The sequence below is a fragment of the Salvelinus namaycush genome, chromosome 25 (assembly GCF_016432855.1).
Source record: "Salvelinus namaycush isolate Seneca chromosome 25, SaNama_1.0, whole genome shotgun sequence".
NCBI classification, from domain to species: Eukaryota; Metazoa; Chordata; class Actinopteri; order Salmoniformes; family Salmonidae; genus Salvelinus; species Salvelinus namaycush.
Genome location: NC_052331.1, coordinates 34,594,041 through 34,613,779, shown reverse-complemented (window position 1 = coordinate 34,613,779; position 19,739 = coordinate 34,594,041). Strand labels below are relative to the sequence as shown.

The following is a 19,739-nucleotide window of genomic DNA, read 5'->3' as shown; positions in this document are numbered from 1 at the left end:
AGAATGTTAGACTTGTGATAGACACTATTAGAATGTTAGACTTGTGATAGACACTATTAGAATGTTAGACTTGTGATAGACACTATTAGAATGTTAGACTTGTGATAGACACTATTAGAATGTTAGACTTGTGATAGATACTATTAGAATGTTAGACTTGTGATAGATACTATTAGAATGTTAGACTTGTGATAGATACTATTAGAATGTTAGACGTGTGATAGATACTATTAGAATGTTAGACTTGTGATAGACACTATTAGAATGTTAGACTTGTGATAGATACTATTAGAATGTTAGACTTGTGATAGTTACTATTAGAATGTTAGACTTGTGATAGATACTATTAGAATGTTAGACTTGTGACAGATACTATTAGAATGTTAGACTTGTGACAGATACTATTAGAATGTTAGACTTGTGATAGATACTATTAGAATGTTAGACTTGTGACAGATACTATTAGAATGTTAGACTTGTGACAGATACTATTAGAATGTTAGACTTGTGATAGATACTATTAGAATGTTAGACTTGTGATAGACACTATTAGAATGTTAGACGTGTGATAGATACTATTAGAATGTTAGACTTGTGATAGACACTATTAGAATGTTAGACTTGTGACAGATACTATTAGAATGTTAGACTTGTGACAGATACTATTAGAATGTTAGACTTGTGATAGATACTATTAGAATGTCAGACTTGTGACAGATACTATTAGAATGTTAGACTTGTGACAGATACTATTAGAATGTTAGACTTGTGATAGATACTATTAGAATGTTAGACTTGTGATAGATACTATTAGAATGTTAGACTTGTGATAGACACTATTAGAATGTTAGACGTGTGATAGACACTATTAGAATGTTAGACTTGTGATAGACACTATTAGAATTTTAGACTTGTGATAGACACTATTAGAATGTTAGACTTGTGATAGATACTATTAGAATGTTAGACTTGTGATAGATACTATTAGAATGTTAGACTTGTGATAGATACTATTAGAATGTTAGACTTGTGATAGATACTATTAGAATGTTAGACTTGTGATAGATACTATTAGAATGTTAGACTTGTGATAGATACTATTAGAATGTTAGACTTGTGATAGATACTATTAGAATGTTAGACTTGTGATAGACACTATTAGAATGTTAGACTTGTGATAGACACTATTAGAATGTTAGACTTGTGATAGATACTATTAGAATGTTAGACTTGTGATAGATACTATTAGAATGTTAGACTTGTGATAGACACTATTAGAATGTTAGACTTGTGATAGATACTATTAGAATGTTAGACTTGTGATAGATACTATTAGAATGTTAGACGTGTGATAGACACTATTAGAATGTTAGACTTGTGATAGATACTGTTAGAATGTTAGACTTGTGATAGACACTATTAGAATGTTAGACTTGTGATAGATACTATTAGAATGTTAGACTTGTGATAGATACTATTAGAATGTTAGACTTGTGATAGATACTATTAGAATGTTAGACTTGTGATAGATACTATTAGAATGTTAGACGTGTGATAGATACTATTAGAATGTTAGACTTGTGATAGACACTATTAGAATGTTAGACTTGTGATAGATACTATTAGAATGTTAGACTTGTGATAGATACTATTAGAATGTTAGACTTGTGACTCTTAGTTTTTCTTCACCTGATTTCCACAAAGTTAGAGATACTACTAAACCTAACTGCGGCTGCTCTGCTAACATTACATTGTGTTGGGAAAATGTTTGGTACAGCAACAGGGTACTGATATTCTCCCCCCCTCCCCCAGGCTCGACCCTTCAGCCCCCCAGTCTCCGGCAGCCCCCCTCCCTTCGCCCCCTTGGCCCGAGCCGAGAGTTCCTCCTCTATCACCTTGCTGAGCGCAGCCTCCACCCCCACCCTGGGGAGAGAGCTCAACATATCCACTACAGGTACTACCATCCTCCATAGCACCTGATTCACCTGTGTGTGTGTCTGGTGTTAACATATTCAATGGTAGTATGCTCACATTTGAAGCCCATAATATGACTTTTGTGAAACAGGTTTTTTCACCATCAAATCAAATTGTATTAGTCACATGCGCCGAATACAACAGGTGTACAGTGAAATGCTGAATACAACAAGTGTAGACCTTACAGGGAAATGCTGAATACAACAAGTGTAGACCTTACAGGGAAATGCTGAATACAACAAGTGTAGACCTTACAGTGAAATGCTGAATGCAACAAGTGTAGACCTTTACAGTGAAATGCTTACTTACGAGACCCTAACCAACAATGCAGTTTCAAAAAAATACAGATAAGAGAAGCAGTAATGGGAAAAAATGTGTGATGAATACACACACCTCCCTCGTCATATTTTAAAGTGTTTTTATTTAACCAGGCAAGTCAGTTAAGAACAAATTCCTTATTTACAAAGACGGCCAACCGGGGAACAGTGGGTTAACTGCCTTGTTCAGGGGCAGAACAACATATTTTTACCTTGTCAGCTCGGGATTCGATCCAGCAACCTTCCGCCCCGTCATCTTCACTCTGCTAAACACACAGTCATCTATACCTCCAATGTTCCAATCAGACTCCACAAGACTGCACACTTCCTTTCTATACATCCATCATGCTCCCTCTGGCCTTGCCCTCTGTCTTGTGATGGGGTTATACCTCCAGTAACTCATCCACCTCTCCTCTCCTCTTCTTCTCTTCCTCTGCTCCTGCCTGCCTCTCATCCCCCTCTCCCTCCCTCCATGTCCTCTACCTCTCTCCACATGAACAGAGGAAAAACAGCCAACCATGGTATGGTTTGACCATGGCCGGTTTTATTTGTCTTTTGAAGGTGAGTCGTACCAGGGTCGTATTCATTAGAGCACAATGCGGGAAAAAACGTTCTGCAACGGAAACGGAAAACTAGCATTTCTTATTGGACAAGTTCAGGTAGTCCCTTTCAGACAGTTTGGTGCCTAATGAACATGACCCAGTACCAGTGCATGGAGGCTATCGTACTGTACTGCACCACCCTGGCTGTCCATGTTTCTCTGGTCTCGCTATCTATGATCTTTCCAATCTTCTATCTTGTCATTTCTGTGCTCTTCCCTTCTCTCTCCCTTACGCATGTCTGCTCATCTGACCACATGTCTGTAGGCCGTTACAGACACAGGAAGGGATATTGCTACTGAGATAGTGCCTTTTATGTGATGATCAACAGTGTGTGTGTGTGTGTGTGTGTCAGGATGCTCCAGAGGACCCAGCCCACTGACCATGGGAGCCCAGGACACTCTGCCCGTGGCGGCTGCCTTCACCGAGACCATCAACGCCTACTTCAAAGGAGCCGACCCAAGCAAGTAAGGCTAGCATTCCTATCGATGCTAGGCTATTCCTATCGATGCTAGGCTATTCCTATCGATGCTAGGCTATTCCTCTCAAAGCTAGGCTAATGCTAACACAAGTAGAAATATTGATACTGATATGAATAACAACATTGATGTCAAATTTATATCAAAGTTAATACTGATGTGAATGCAAATTCATGACAACATGATGTTTCAGCCGGCAAAGCGACCCTCATCAGAATAAATGCAACAAGTAAGATGGCTATGATATTGTTGATATATATCATATTGCAACTACTGTATGCCTATTTCATTTCAATTTCGAAATGTATTGTCTCCTTTTGTTGTCCCCACAGGGAAATGCAATGTGCCTAGGCTATATATTGTACTGTGGATATTTCTGTGGGAAACGTAGTTTGTTTGTGGCACCCTTATGAATTCTGGGTACTGTAGTTTTTCTCTTTTTGACTGACCCGTTTCTAAGCACTGAGCTGGCTCTGTTCTGCATGATCCAGGTGTGTGGTGAAGATCACTGGGGAGATGGTGCTGTCTTTTCCAGCAGGCATCACCAGGCACTTTGCCAGCCACCCGTCTGCCCCCGTGCTCACCTTCAGCATCAGCAACTACTGCCGGCTAGAGCAGGTCCTCCCCAATCCACACCTACTGTGCTGGTAAGGCTTATTATACAGTACACTGACTCAATATTGTGTTTTGGGGCAAGGAATTCATATTCTTAATTTTTTGGGCATGTTCCAAATGATGTCCCATAGTGGCCAGGATTGGAGCTACACATTGACTCTTGGTGGATTCCCCTAAACATAGTAGACATTCACAGCACCAATAGCAACATGTTTTAATGATTACATTTAAGCAATAAGGCCTGTGCTTTATCATGAATGTAGTCACAGGAAAATGTGTTGTTCAGCCTGACACGCTGGCTCAGATTGGTTAGGGAGAGACACCCCTGTGATTGGTTAGGGAGAGACACCCCTGTGATTGGTTAGGGAGAGACACCCCTGTGATTTGAAACCTGGTTAAACCACTTACCAGGCTCACCAAACATATTATTGGAAAACATGCACGATAATGTGATAATATACCTGAATCAGATAAAGTCATTGTAATATTGCACCATCAGAAAACCCAAAATGCCCAAGTCATGTATTTGTTTTTAGTGACACCACCATGTCCAATGTGGACACCAAGGAATTCTGGGTAAATATGCCAAACCTGATGAGCCACCTGAGGAGAGTGGCTGACCAGAAGCCTCAAGCAACCTACTACAATGTGGACATGATCAAATATCAGGTGAGACCGTCTGCATAGTACACGTTATTACATGTAATTCCGTACAGTGTATATTGTATAGTCACAATGGAATGGAATTCCGTACAGTGTACGCTGTATAGTCACAATGGAATGTAATTCCATACAGTGTATGCTGTATAGTCACAATGGAATGTAATTCCGTACAGTGTACGCTGTATAGTCACAATGGAATGTAATTCCATACAGTGTATGCTGTATAGTCACAATGGAATGGAATTCCATACAGTGTATGCTGTATAGTCACAATGGAATGTAATTCCATACAGTGTATACTGTATAGTCACAATGGAATGTAATTCCATACAGTGTATACTGTATAGTCACAATGGAATGTAATTCCATACAGTGTACGCTGTATAGTCACAATGGAATGTAATTCCATACAGTGTACACTGTATAGTCACAATGGAATGTAATTCCATACAGTGTACGCTGTATAGTCACAATGGAATGGAATTCCATACAGTGTACGCTGTATAGTCACAATGGAATGTAATTCCATACAGTGTACGCTGTATAGTCACAATGGAATGGAATTCCATACAGTGTATGCTGTATAGTCACAATGGAATGTAATTCCATACAGTGTACACTGTATAGTCACAATGGAATGTAATTCCATACAGTGTATACTGTATAGTCACAATGGAATGTAATTCCATACAGTGTATACTGTATAGTCACAATGGAATGTAATTCCATACAGTGTACGCTGTATAGTCACAATGGAATGGAATTCCGTACAGTGTATGCTGTATAGTCACAATGGAATGTAATTCCGTACAGTGTACGCTGTATAGTCACAATGGAATGTAATTCCGTACAGTGTACGCTGTATAGTCACAATGGAATGTAATTCCGTACAGTGTACGCTGTATAGTCACAATGGAATGTAATTCTGTACAGTGTACGCTGTATAGTCACAATGGAATGTAATTCCATACAGTGTACGCTGTATAGTCACAATGGAATGTAATTCCATACAGTGTATGCTGTATAGTCACAATGGAATGTAATTCCATACAGTGTACACTGTATAGTCACAATGGAATGTAATTCCATACAGTGTATACTGTATAGTCACAATGGAATGTAATTCCATACAGTGTATGCTGTATAGTCACAATGGAATGTAATTCCATACAGTGTATGCTGTATAGTCACAATGGAATGTAATTCCATACAGTGTATGCTGTATAGTCACAATGGAATGTAATTCCATACAGTGTATACTGTATAGTCACAATGGAATGTAATTGTTAAACAAGTGCAATGAAGTGCGTGCTTACGTATGTATGTGTGTGTGTATGCTTATGCGTGTTTACATGTGTGTGTGCTTGTGTGTGTGTCTTAGGTGTCAGCTGAGGGGATCCAGTCTACTCCCCTGAACCTGGCGGTGAGTTGGCGTGGCGACACCACCAGCACGGACCTCAGAATAGACTACAAATACAACATGGAGGCAATGGCCGCAGCCCCCTCCCCCCTCCACAACATCCACTTCCTGGTCCCTGTGGACGGGGGCGTGGCCAAACTCCAAGCCATGATCCCCACTGCCACCTGGTGAGGATAATGAATTGCTGACTGAGATTGTTTTTAAATGTATTTAATCTTAGAATTGTACATTTACAGTGTATTTATCCAGGTTAGTGAAACTGAAATAATAAAGGCAACTATAACTGTATTTTATTTTCTCTGTAAGGAACCCAGAACAGCAGAATATTCTATGGAAGATATCAAGCCTTTCCCAAAGGTCTGAAAATGGAGGTAGGTGATCTTTCTCTTCCTCTTTCACTTTTCCTGTGACTTCTTCCTCCTCTTTCTCCTCTCCTCCCTCCTCTTTCTCCTCCTCCTTCTGTCTTCCTCCTATTTCTCCTCTCCTCCCTCCTCTTTCTCCTCTCATTCTTCCTCTTTCTTCTCATCTTTCTCCTGTCCTGTCTTCCTCTTTCTCCTGTCCTGTCTTCCTCCTCTTTCTCCTGTCTTCCGCCTCTTCCTCCTCTCCTGTCTTTCTCCTCATCTTCCTCCTCTCCTGTCTTCCTCCTTCTCTTCCTCTTCCTCTCCTGTCTTGCTCCTCTTTCTCCTTCTCTTCCTCCTCTTTCTCCTCTCCTGTCTTCCTCCTCTTTCTCCTCTCCTGTCTTCCTCCTCTCCTGTCTTCCTCCTCTCCTGTCTTCCTCCTCTCCTGTCTTCCTCCTCTTCCTCCTCTCCTGTCTTCCTCATCTCCTGTCTTCTTTCTCCTCTCCTGTCTTCCTCCTCTCCTGTCTTCCTCCCCCTGTCTTCCTCCTCTCCTGTCTTCCTCCCCCTGTCTTCCTCCTCTTTCTCCTCTCCTGTCTTCCTCCTCTCCTGTCTTTCTCCTCTCCTGTCTTTCTCCTCTCCTGTCTTTCTCCTCTCCTGTCTTCCTCCTCTCCTGTCTTCCTCCTCTCCTGTCGTCCTCATCTCCTGTCTTCCTCCTCTCCTGTCTTCCTCCTCTACTGTCTTCCTCCTCTCCTGTCTTCCTCCTCTCCTGTCTTCCTCCTCTCTTGTCTTCCTCCTCTTTCTCCTCTCCTGTCTTCCTCCTCTCCTGTCTTCCTCCTCTCCTGTCATTCTCCTCTCCTGTCTTTCTCCTCTCCTGTCTTTCTCCTCTCCTGTCTTTCTCCTCTCCTGTCTTCCTTCTTTTCCTCCTCTTCCTCCTCATCATCTTTGTTATCATCTGCCTCAACTTTGTCGTCATCTTCATCACCATCAACACCATCATCATTATTCTCTCTCCTATAGGAGTGGGGGCTCTACTGGGTAGGTTCCAGTTGACAGAGGGTCCCAGTAAGCCGTCCCAGTTGGCGGTGCAGTTCACCAGCGAGGGCAGCACTCTGTCAGGCTGTGACATCCAGCTGGTGGGGACTGGCTACAGGCTCTCGCTGGTCAAAAAGAGATTTGCAGCAGGTCAGTGTCTGTGTGTGAGGGAAGCATGAAAATACTAGCCTGGTCCCAGATCGGTTTGTGCTGTCTTGCCTACTTCCATGGTCATTGTCACACGTTCTGGGATCATGGGCCCCGTTTGAAATTGTATTGATTCTAACCCTGAATGTGACGTTGTTGCCTGACCATGAAAACAAAGCAAGACAACAACACTTTGACAATAGCAAACAGTTGGAATTCCCCTGACTGAGTACTCTGCTTGTGTCTCCGTTATAGGGAAATATCTGGCGGACAACTAGTCACCACTGTTGTAAAATGGAACCCTTTTGACTGTGAGGATGATGAGAGACTTTTTATGGATTCTTCATTCGATACAAGTTACCAACTGAGAAACGTCTGAAACCTAATGCTTGAGCAGGGAGGGGTAACTGATGACATAGCAGCAACAACAGGATGTGATGTAATACGCACTGTCCACCAGGGTTCACCAGGGTATTACTTTATGTTTTAACACACTCAAATACAGTAGTCGCACTGTTGGAGTTTATGCAAGTAGTCACCGCTTTTTTTAGTTTTGTGCACCTTGAGTGTTGTTGAGGTCAGTTGTAAAATATTTTGTCTGTAATGTTTTCGTTATGTGTCGGACCCCAGAAAGACTAGCTGTCGCCATTGGCGTCGGATATTGGGCATCCTAATCAATAAAACATTTAGAAATCATAATGAAAGATTATGTATTCAACACATTTACTCCCGTTTAGCAAAGTCAATTATCATTGGCAGCACATACAGTAATCCAGCCTTATTTGTGAGAAGAATTCTATGTGAATGGGTGATGGATGGAAGATGCACTGGACAGATTTATGTGAATAGATAGACACTGTTGTCGTTCATTGATAATTCAATTGAATGTGACATAACAATTGATTATGACATAACAATTGATTATGACAAAAACAATTGATTATGACCAGAACTCCACGTGCAGGGTTAGGATGACATTTTGATGTTTTCTATTTATTTATTGGGTTGATTCAACTGATATGGTACCAGCTGGTAATGCACCAGCACGTTGAGGCCCACAACTTGGAGTTAACGTACAGACAACGTTATTATGTATGTGGTGGTTGTGTGTTTTGCTGGGAGCAAGATTGAGCATCACCCATTCACAAAAAAATCAAGAATGATTTCATATTGTTTTCCTGATTTGTGGATGACAAAAACAAAGCAGTTGACCTTACAGGCTGAATAGCAGAGTTGCCTTGGACCAGGTTCCATTTCTTTCTGGATTCTGTTTGTCCCTTGGAGTTGTTGTGTCCAGGAGTCCTACTCAAGAATTACTGGTTGAAATGACATCATTACAACTGGTTACAATCTGCAGATGTGCCCTTGAGCAAGGCACTTAACCCTAATTGCTCCTGTAAGTCGCTCTGGATAAGAGCGTCTGCTAAATGACTAAAATGTAAATGCTAGAATTACATCAATTACTGGTTAGAAGTAGGTCTTTATGAGGTCATCTCAACCAGTTTTGCCCGCTGGGAAGTATAACCGGGGGACATCAAAGAAGATGGAAAAGTGCTTCAAGAATGATTTATCTAAAATAGAATAATAATGAATATTTAACGGAAGCCCCTAATGTTATGTTTCTTGTTTTTCCACCATGTGGAGTTAATAGATGTTTTATCATTTTCTAATAGCATTATATTGAAAATCAATTTGTAAAAAAGTGTAAATATGAAAGAAGCTTCTTCATATATCCCTTTGGACATATGGGTGATTCTGTGTTTGTCAAATCATATTTATGTTATACAGTTGGTGATAGCCTTTACAATACATTACAGAACACATTTTTGTTTTGTTTTATTTCTAATGTGGATTTCTTGTAAAATACTGACTGTCCAAATCTGCATTACTCAAATGTTGTTGTTTTTTTAAACCTTTTTTTACTCTACAATGCTAGTTCATTTATTTCAAGACATTTAGGATGTCCAGCAGCACACAAAAGAGTCCCCCCCCCCCCCCCCCTAATCCAATGCTATTCTGACCTAGACTGGGTAAAGAAAACAGTAGTGAGTGTAGCGTTCAGTCTAATGTAACCAGGTTCATTCAGACCTACGTCTGTTATAGTACGTGTACTATGTGATTGTTTTTTACTGTAACTTCTAGTCATGTCATCGTGTTTGACCTTTCACCTGAAGATTTAAACTTTAAACCTTTGACCTTTGGCATGAATCCACAACAACATTATCACACTTCCATGATACTATTCCAGTAACGTCCTCCTATGTTTCCTCCCGACTTGCACACCAACAACAAATAGTTTTGTGTAACTGTAATTGTTTTGCTCCTGCCCATCTCAAGGAGAAAAAATGTTTTGTGTACTATTTTCACTTTATGACAATGGTAATAGAATTAACTCACGTTATTGTTACTTATTTCCAAAATCAGTATATTCAAAATGAGTCGCGACCAATGACAAAAGAGTGTTTTTATCTTTGACATTATCAATAACTATGGTAAATGTATTTCAACTTTACTTTTTTTGTCCTGGTTGCAATATTTAATTTATTTGTTTGAGCCTTACTGGTCCTTTAAAAAGTATTCACAAATACAAATAAACGTTTTTTCTGTCAGTATTTTATTCACTGCATAGGACACTGAATATGCAAACATACCATGTACATTTCCCATCCAAAGATTTTAAGAGTAAATATATAAAAAGTTAATATAATGTAATACCTGTTTTACTTGGTAATAAAGAATGGGAGAATATTGGAAATGAAAATGGATGTCTTTATTATTATTTTGTACATTTTCCAATGTTACAGGCGCAGATGAATATACACTACTCTTTTGGATAGTCTATTGAATGTGCATTGCGTTGTTATTGTTGTTGTCAGTTGTATTGCGCGCGCCAAACGGTACAGGGTCCTTTTAAAAACCGACGAATGCAGTCGGTGCAGGATAAGGAAACCCCTCCTCCAAAACGGACGGTTGTCAGGACAACACAATGCGCTGGATCGCTACAATGTTTCTGCTTTGACTCGTGAATTCTGAATAGGTAAGAGTGTTGTTATTTTCAGCTGAACAGAAATGTTTCAATGTTTCTGCTTGTAGAATTTTGGAATACACAGGGTGCAACATTCTGCTGCTGTTGTGTAGCTAGGCTAAAGGGTGAAATGTTGCACTTGGTGTATTCATTACGGGGATTCTGTTGCAAAAATAAATATTCTGTTCATAACGTTTTGCAACAAAACGAGAGTTTATATTGGACAAATTCGGGTAGGTCCCTCCCCGTTTCGGTTCGTTTGTTCTCCTTGCTTCCAGTTGGTTTATAACGGTGTGTTCGTAAATTCACTCTGGCTATCACCTCCGATTTCAGAGCACTCTCGTCTGAGTGTGCCAGAGCGCAGACGAATTTACGAACCCCTGTTGAATATGGCCGGTGTTAGTAAACGTCGGCAAAAAAGCGTAATTAATCATTGTTGCAAGCAGCACAGTTACAGTCACCGACGCTCTGGATAACATGAAAACAGCCTAACCAGCTCTGCTAGGGCAAATAAAATGGTCAGAGTGAGTGAGGTGTTCTCTCATTCGTGTCTGGAAGTAGCTCGGATCAAGCGTCAATTGTGCGCTCTGAACACTCCGAGAGAGAAACGCTCTGAAATTACAAACGGAAAATATGACAACACTCTCCGAATTTACGAACGCCCAGAGCACACTCTGAGTGTTCTCTGGCACTCCAGATTGAATTTACGAACACACCCTTAATGGTTAGACAGTAAACGGTTTCCGTTGCAAGTCATAACGATTACACTCCTGATCAGTTTTCGTACAACTGAGCAAGTTTGCCCATTTTGGGAGAAACCATTTTCCAAGTAGGCACAACAGTAGCTCTGTATTGCCCTGTTCAAAGCATTCTGCATTACATACATTCTATCAGGAGACTGAATTCTCCTAATGTCTCATTTAAGCCTATAGCTACTGTACTATTTACTTAGTTGGAACTGATAAATGTCTTGTATTTGTTATTATTTATCTGTTTGTGTTGACATGGTTACCATCAACCACACTATAAGATAAACAAATCATTTTAGCCTTGAATGTGCTTAGGTGCCTAATACAAAGCTTCCCCCTTATAATGATTAGCTAGACAACAGGCAGAGTAATGTCTGATTTAGCTAAAGAAAAGGCAGCTCGTCTTCTGAAGAAGAGAGGTAGTGTGTCATCCCTTGGCAGCCATGATGTCAGAGCCAAGGAAACAGGGGGCAAGATCAAGGAGTGAGTACTCTTTTGAAGTTAAGCATTTAGCACAAATTATTGAAGAATCTTCTACTTCTTTTATTTATCCAGATCAATTAGTTATTCTATTTTCTCTGATGGGAGATTTTTCCTCATGATATTAAAGTTGCATTCAAATTCTTGAGGTAGAAGTTGCCCTAGCCACAGATCTAGGATCAGATCAGTAGATGCCCTACTCCCAATCCGAACATAATACAACCGTTAGTGAGATGGAAAACTATCTGACCCTCTATCCGTGGTTGAGGACAACTTCTCAAACACAGACCTTTTGATCTTCTTCCACTGTATCTGAATACGTATCGATTTTGACTTGCAGTTCTATAAGCACCGTATCCTATATCGATGAGCCTGGTCACCATGACGATAACCCTCGACCCGCAGTACAGATGGAGAACACATTCCAATTGGGTGAGGCCTTTATTTTCACCACATGTTATTAACCAGAGCTAGCCTGGTCCCAGATCTGTCTCTGTTCGGCATGACAATGACCATAGGAGTTGGCAAGATAGCACAAACAGACCTGGGATCAGGCTAAAGAGGGAGTGGTGTGGTTAGGAGTGGTTAGTTGGGCTACTATAGCCTTACATTACCATAATTCCAAGTCTCGTTCATCACTCGGTGAGGAAGCCTGGAAGCTACTTGGATTATAATTGAGTAATTCCATTGTGGTTACTCAGTAACTACATGGCATTAGTGTAACAGTGTATGAAACATTATGCCCCCCACCTTTTGAATAGCACCACATAGACGCTTCCCTGTTCTCACGGTCAATGACATCCTGAAGGATGTGCTCGCCAGTTACCTGCAAGAAGAGAAGTATGAAGCTGATCTCTGTCGGCAGATGACAAAGACCATATCTGAGGTAATATTGATTGTCATTAAATAACGCCTTTGCTTATGCAGAGGAACTCATTAAATTATTCATGAGTTTTTATTTTGTTATTATTTCAGACAAGAGTGGTATCGGTACAATTTGGGGTAACTGGTAGCCTAGATGCCAGACTGCTTCTACATTCACCAACACCTATATCATTGCCCTAGCCAGATCTGCTATCTTGCCAACTCCTATGGTCATATCGTAGCAAAAGCTAAAATCGTTGCCCTACCGTTGCCCTACCATGGGGCGGCAGGTAGCCTAGTGGATAGAGCGTTGGGCCAGTAACCGAAAGGTTGCTAGATCGAATCCCCAAGCTGACAAGGTAAAACTCTGTTGTTCTGCCCCTGAACAAGGCAGTTAACCCACTGTTCCTAGGCCGTCATTGTAAATAAGAATTTGTTGTTAACTGACTTGCCTGGTAAAATGAAAAAGTTATGACAAGTTGTCTTAACAAATTGTCAGGCACCATCTTTTGGCTTCAATTTCCATGGAGTTTTTTTATTGTCATGTATGGTTGATCTTAACATAGAAATAGAAATAGCTTAATCAACAGCTCTCTGATACACCTTACAGTGTATATGGCCACAGTCATGCCACAAAACACACCCGCTTGCCAAAAAGTGTCCGGCTGAGATTTAAATAGCTGCCAGAGTTCCTTTTTCCCTTTCAGTCTGTGACTCATCCTTGTCCTGTAGGTGATCAAAGCCAGGGTGAAGGATCTGATGGTTCCTCGTTATAAGATCATTGTTCTGATCAGCATCGGACAGCTCAGTGACCAGAACATGCGCATCGGGAGCCGCTGCCTGTGGGACTCCTCCAACGATACCTTCTCCTCACACTCCTTCAAGAACAGCTCTCTCTTCGCCGTGGCCAACGTCTACGCTGTTTACTTTGAGTGAGTCATCACCCATGGTCACAGATGACTGTCTTGGACTGTGGGTACTCAAGTCCTATATAGTCTTATGTAGTCCGTCATAAGGGCTACATAACAGTGTTATAAGCATGACATAATAGATTTGATAAAAAAATCACGACTGTTGGTGTCAATTTATGACAACTGTGATGACACAAATAATGTTTCTATCAGCTAATTGGGCAGGCTTAAAGCTAGCCAACTGGCTTGTGTCGTGACAGTGCTAAGTCGATTGCCATAAAGTGACACCGGCTGTAATGTCATTGTCACGACAGTCTTATATAACCCCTATGACCGAGCTTTCAAGTAAAGTGTACAAAATGACCTATGTTCTATTTCTGTATTCGTACCATAGACTGTGGGTATTCTAAAATTGTCTATCATGTGTATGATGTTCATTTGCATATCATGGAGAACGGTTGTGTGGAAGTGCTGGGAAACCTTCAAATGAAGGTCATGCCTAGAGCATTGTGGTTTTATCAAACATACGTATCAAGGAAATATCGGAGGCAATAAGAATATAGTCTCAGGTAAAAGGAAATAAGTTCATACCATAGTCTGAATATCTTTCTGGAAATTATTCATTTTGGTTACATATGTTCTTGTCTGTGTAATAATGTACAAATACTGTATAATACAGCATTTCCTGATCATTTAAATCGCAAATAGCTTTTGCAATCACTGTGGCACATCGTCACACACTGTCTTGTCTTCTAGCATATTTTGAATATTGTTCTCAGATTTTGTAAAGAGCATGTTTTATATTTTTAAGAAACTTAGACTAAAGAAATAGTCTAAGTTTCATCCTGAGAGGCAAAGTCTGTTCAATTCTCATATAGACCTCATTCAGTGGAAATGTTATTCAACTGATGACTCATATGGGTTTTCAGTGTCGTAACTTGTTGAAATCATTTGCTGGTCTTGTCATAACTTGCTGAATAGATTATTGATTTTGTACAGTTGTCCAGTCAATGTCAGTCAATGTCTACTTGCTGAATGTAACCCATTCACTTTGGTTAGCTAAAATGGTCCATTGTACAACATGTATTGCCTCTTGTTGAATGAATAAAAGTCAGGTCAACCATAATAAAGAAATCTGAGGAGATATCACCATGGTTACAAGTCCAGTGTTTATTGCTGATAAGATCAATGAGGGAATTTCATTGAAAGTCATGATAAAAGTAAATGAAAGTAATTGGAAGTAATGATATCTTTAGCTGACATCCATTGAAGCCAACCAACTATATTGAATAAGGACTATTTTCCAACAAACATTAACGCCAAGTCGCCAACGCCTGCACATCGGACCCTAGCACATGATTGTAAGGTCACTCTTCCGACAGCCCAGTTGACAGCACACGGTGGTCAGGGCTTCGTTCAAGTCTCGTCGTCTCCGGTCCATCACAGGCTCGGCCCCCCATGGTTTCAGACCATTCTGGTCCACCCTTCCTGGACAACCAGAACACCAACTGTTATCAATGTTTCAGAATATTTTCTAAACTGTTAATGTACATACTGCAATGGGCAACCAGTGTCTGTTCTTGCTTCATTCTATGGCAAACTATTATACAACTTCACAAACATTTAGCACACATCATAGCTGCAGGTTGTATGATGATTTATCATTCAAGTTTACATTATGGCATATAGCAAAAGCCTTGAGTTATATTTCTAATCTTGTAACAGATGCTACTACTATGCCACTGATTTTCAAATAATGAGTACGACCATAGAGATACAATATCATGCAGTTCTATGTAATTCTGTAATACTGACCATTTATGTCCTCTACTGGAAACCTTCTCCACCTTGACCCTCCACAGGTGTACACCACGGCCCTCAGGAACTCCCGTCCACAGAGCCGCACAGCGCTCACAGTCGCAGCGTCCTCCATTCGAACCTCCCCTACACACAGCACACACAGCAGCAGCAGAGAGAACAACTGGGACTTCATGGTGGCTCCGTGGATCAAGATGCTGTTAGATTGTCGATTCACTACACACCGTTTCTGTCTCTCTGAAGACACCTGTGTGGTCTCCCTTTTTATATAGGCTCTCTAGTCATGCTTTCCTACAGTCTTTTCAGATGTGTCATACGTACTGTGATGGTGATGTGCCTCCTATCTGGTAATCATCATCATCATCTGCAGATGAGATTTTGTTTTTTGATAGTGGGAGACAGTTTATTGCCATGCTCTGGTAAAGTGTTCCTTAATGAGGGTATCTTGATATAGATACAGATATAGATATCCGGCCATCGTAAAAACAGATTCAGGCAATGGCCTTCCACATAGCAACATAGTGGTATTTGTGACAATTTTCTCATCACAATGTCAACAATTCCAAGAAAGGACTTGATAGTGTTTTTGGATCTCACAATATTTGGTCTGTTTTCTGAGTTACTCATGTTTGCTCCTCAATTATGGTAAATTAAATGCAGGTAATTGTAGGCAATTACCTTTTCATAGCAATAAGATACATAGGTAGAGCTATAATCCCTTGAAATGATCTACCAACATAGACAGGGCTCTAACTCCTCTAGCTCCACAATGAAATAGGGTGCAGGCTAGGCAGCAGGCTGTTAGCCAGCCTGCCAGCTTAGTGGAGTCTGCCACTAGCACAGTCAGTGTAGTCAGCTCAACTATCCCCATTGAGACCGTGTCTGTGCCTCGACCTAGGTTGGCCAAAACTAAACATGGCGGTGTTCGCCTTAGCAATCTCACTAGAATAAAGACCTCCTCCATTCCTGCCATTATTGAAAGAGATCGTGATACCTCACATCTCAAAATAGGGCTACTTAATGTTAGATCCCTCACTTCAAAGGCAGTTATAGTCAATGAACTAATCACTGATCATAATCTTGATGTGATTGGCCTGACTGAAACATGGCTTAAGCCTGATGAATTTACTGTGTTAAATGAGGCCTCACCTCCTGGTTACACTAGTGACCATATCCCCCGTGCATCCCGAAAAGGCGGAGGTGTTGCTAAAATTTACGATAGCAAATTTCAATAAAAAAAATAAAAAAAAGTTTTTGTCTTTTGAGCTTCTAGTCATGAAATCTATGCAGCCTACTCGATCTCTTTTTATAGCTACTGTTTACAGGCCTCCTGGGCCATATACAGCGTTCCTCACTGAGTTCCCTGAATTCCTATCGGACCTTGTAGTCATAGCAGATAATATTAAAATTTTTGGTGATTTTAATATTCACATGGAAAAGTCCACAGACCCACTCCAAAAGGCTTTCGGAGCCATCATCGACTCAGTGGGTTTTGTCCAACATGTCTCTGGACCTACTCACTGTCACAGTCATACTCTGGACCTAGTTTTGTCTCATGGAATAAATGTTGTGGATCTTAATGTTTTTCCTCATAATCCTGGACTATCGGACCACCATTTTATTACGTTTGCAATCACAACAAATAATCTGCTCAGACACCAACCAAGGAGCATCAAAAGTCGTGCTATAAATTCTCAGACAACCCAAAGATTCCTTGATGCCCTTCCAGACTCCCTCTTCCTACCCAAGGACGTCAGAGGACAAAAATCAGTTAACCACCTAACTGAGGAACTCAATTTAACCTTGCGCAATACCCTAGATGAAGTTGCACCCCTAAAAACTAAAAACATTTGTCAAAAGAAACTAGCTCCCTGGTATACAGAAAATACCCGAGCTCTGAAGCAAGCTTCCAGAAAATTGGAACGGAAATGGCGCCACACCAAACTGGAAGTCTTTCGACTAGCTTGGAAAGACAGTACCGTGCAGTATCGAAGAGCCCTCACTGCTGCTCGATCATCCTATTTTTCCAACTTAATTGAGGAAAATAAGAACAATCCGAAATTTATTTTTGATACTGTCGCAAAGCTAACTAAAAAGCAGCATTCCCCAAGAGAGGATGGTTTTCACTTCAGCAGTAATAAATTCATGAACTTCTTTGAGGAAAAGATCATGATCATTAGAAAGCAAATTACAGACTCCTCTTTAAATCTGCGTATTCCTCCCAAGCTCAGTTGTCCTGAGTCTGCACAACTCTGCCAGGACCTAGGATCAAGAGAGACACTCAAGTGTTTTAGTACTATATCTCTTGACACAATGATGAAAATAATCATGGCCTCTAAACCTTCAAGCTGCATATTGGACCCTATTCCAACTAAACTACTGAAAGAGCTGCTTCCTGTGCTTGGCCCTCCTATGTTGAACGTAATAAACGGCTCTCTATCCACCGGATGTGGATAGAGAGCTCAAACTCACTAAAAGTGGCAGTAATAAAGCCTCTCTTGAAAAAGCCAAACCTTGACCCAGAAAATATAAAAAACTATCGGCCTATATCGAATCTTCCATTCCTCTCAAACATTTTAGAAAAAGCTGTTGCGCAGCAACTCACTGCCTTCCTGAAGACAAACAATATATACGAAATGCTTCAGTCTGGTTTTAGACTCCATCATAGCACTGAGACTGCACTTGTGAAGGTGGTAAATGACCTTTTAATGGCGTCAGACCGAGGCTCTGCATCTGTCCTCGTGCTCCTAGACCTTAGTGCTGCTTTTGATACCATCGATCTGTTGAATCTGACAATTAATCTTGATGGTTGTACAGTCGTCTCAAATAAAACTGTGAAGGACCTCGGGATTACTCTGGACCCTGATCTCTCTTTTGACGAACATATCAAGACAGCTTTTTTCCATCTACATAACATTGCAAAAATCAGAAACTTTCTGTCCAAAAATGATGCAGAAAAATTAATCCATGCTTTTGTTACTTCTAGGTTAGACTACGGCAATGCTCAACTTTCCGGCTACCCGGATAAAGCACTAAATAAACTTCAGTTAATACTAAATACGGCTGCTAGAATCCTGACTAGAACCAAACAATTTGATCATATTACTCCAGTGCTAGCCTCCCTACACTGGCTTCCTGTTAAGGCAAGGGCTGATTTCAAGGTTTTACTGCTAACCTACAAAGCATTACATGGGCTTGCTCCTACCTATCTTTCCGATTTGGTCCTGCCGTACATACCTACACGTACGCGACAGTCACAAGACGCAGGCCTCCTAATTGTCCCTAGAATTTCTAAGCAAACAGCTGGAGGCAGGGCTTTCTCCTATAGAGCTCCACTTTTATGGAATGGTCTTCCTACCCATGTGAGAGACGCAGACTCGGTCTCAACCTTTAAGTCTTTACTGAAGACTCATCTCTTCCGTGGGTCATATGATTGAGTGTAGTCTGGCCCAGGAGTGTGAAGGTGAACGGAAAAGCTCTGGAGCAACGAACCGCCCTTGCTGTCTCTGCCTGGCCGGTTCCCCTCTCTCCACTGGGATTCTCTGCCTCTAACCCTATTACAGGGGCTGAGTCACTGGCTTACTGGTGCTCTTTCATGCCGTCCCTAGGAGGGGTGCGTCACTTGAGTGGGTTGAGTCACTGACGTGATCTTCCTGTCTGGGTTGGCGCCCCCTCTTGGGTTGTGCCGTGGCGGAGATCTTTGTGGGCTATACTCGGCCTTGTCCCAGGATGGTAAGTTGGTGGTTGAAGATATCCCTCTAGTGGTGTGGGTGCTGTGCTTTGGCAAAGTGGGTGGGGTTATATCCTGCCTGTTTGGCCCTGTCCGGCGGTATCATCGGATGGGGCCACAGTGTCTCCTGACCCCTCCTGTCTCAGCCTCCAGTATTTATGCTGTAGTAGTTTATGTGTCGGGGGGGCTAGGGTCAGTCTGTTATATCTGGAGTACTTCTCCTGTCTTATCCGGTGTCCTGTGTGAATTTAAGTATGCTCTCTCTAATTCTCTCTTTCTCTCTTTCTTTCTCTCTCTCGGGGGACCTGAGCCCTAGGACCATGCCTCAGGACTCCCTGGCATGATGACTCCTTGCTGTCCCCAGTCCACCTGGCCGTGCTGCTGCTCCAGTTTCAACTGTTCTGCCTGCGGCTATGGAACCCTGACCTGTTCACCGGACGTGCTACCTGTCCCAGACCTGCTGTTTTCAATTCTCTAGAGACAGCAGGAGCGGTAGAGATACTCTAAATGATCGGCTATGAAAAGCCAACTGACATTTACCCTTGAGGTGCTGACTTGTTGCACCCTCGACAACTACT

General features: G+C 41.3%; 3 protein-coding genes across 3 annotated transcripts in view; 2 read left to right on the top strand and 1 right to left on the bottom strand.

Moving 5' to 3' along the window:
* LOC120019914 (SH3-containing GRB2-like protein 3-interacting protein 1) overlaps window positions 1-9,066 on the top strand; it is a 74,381-nt gene extending 65,315 nt beyond the window's left edge. Inside the window, exons 14-22 of the mRNA XM_038963323.1 lie at window positions 1,813-1,954; window positions 2,793-2,852; window positions 3,246-3,357; window positions 3,861-4,016; window positions 4,521-4,653; window positions 6,029-6,234; window positions 6,374-6,438; window positions 7,423-7,587; window positions 7,840-9,066. Coding sequence (XP_038819251.1) covers window positions 1,813-1,954; window positions 2,793-2,852; window positions 3,246-3,357; window positions 3,861-4,016; window positions 4,521-4,653; window positions 6,029-6,234; window positions 6,374-6,438; window positions 7,423-7,587; window positions 7,840-7,862 — 1,062 coding nt within the window. The 3' untranslated portion in view covers window positions 7,863-9,066. The remainder of the gene's footprint in view (window positions 1-1,812; window positions 1,955-2,792; window positions 2,853-3,245; window positions 3,358-3,860; window positions 4,017-4,520; window positions 4,654-6,028; window positions 6,235-6,373; window positions 6,439-7,422; window positions 7,588-7,839) is intronic.
* A 2,642-nt stretch (window positions 9,067-11,708) lies between these two features.
* On the top strand, window positions 11,709-14,677 carry dynlt5 (dynein light chain Tctex-type family member 5). Its single transcript, XM_038963914.1, has 4 exons — window positions 11,709-11,841; window positions 12,179-12,270; window positions 12,600-12,724; window positions 13,435-14,677. The coding sequence occupies exons 1-4, from the start codon at window positions 11,729-11,731 to the stop codon at window positions 13,636-13,638; spliced, it is 534 nt and encodes a 177-aa protein (XP_038819842.1). The 5' UTR covers window positions 11,709-11,728; the 3' UTR covers window positions 13,639-14,677.
* Window positions 14,678-14,772: 95 nt separating this feature from the next.
* On the bottom strand, window positions 14,773-15,968 carry LOC120020628 (relaxin-3-like). Its single transcript, XM_038964338.1, has 2 exons — window positions 15,429-15,968; window positions 14,773-15,101 (listed from the first exon to the last, which is right to left on the bottom strand). The coding sequence occupies exons 1-2, from the start codon at window positions 15,604-15,606 to the stop codon at window positions 14,962-14,964; spliced, it is 318 nt and encodes a 105-aa protein (XP_038820266.1). The 5' UTR covers window positions 15,607-15,968; the 3' UTR covers window positions 14,773-14,961.
* Window positions 15,969-19,739: the final 3,771 nt, after the last annotated feature.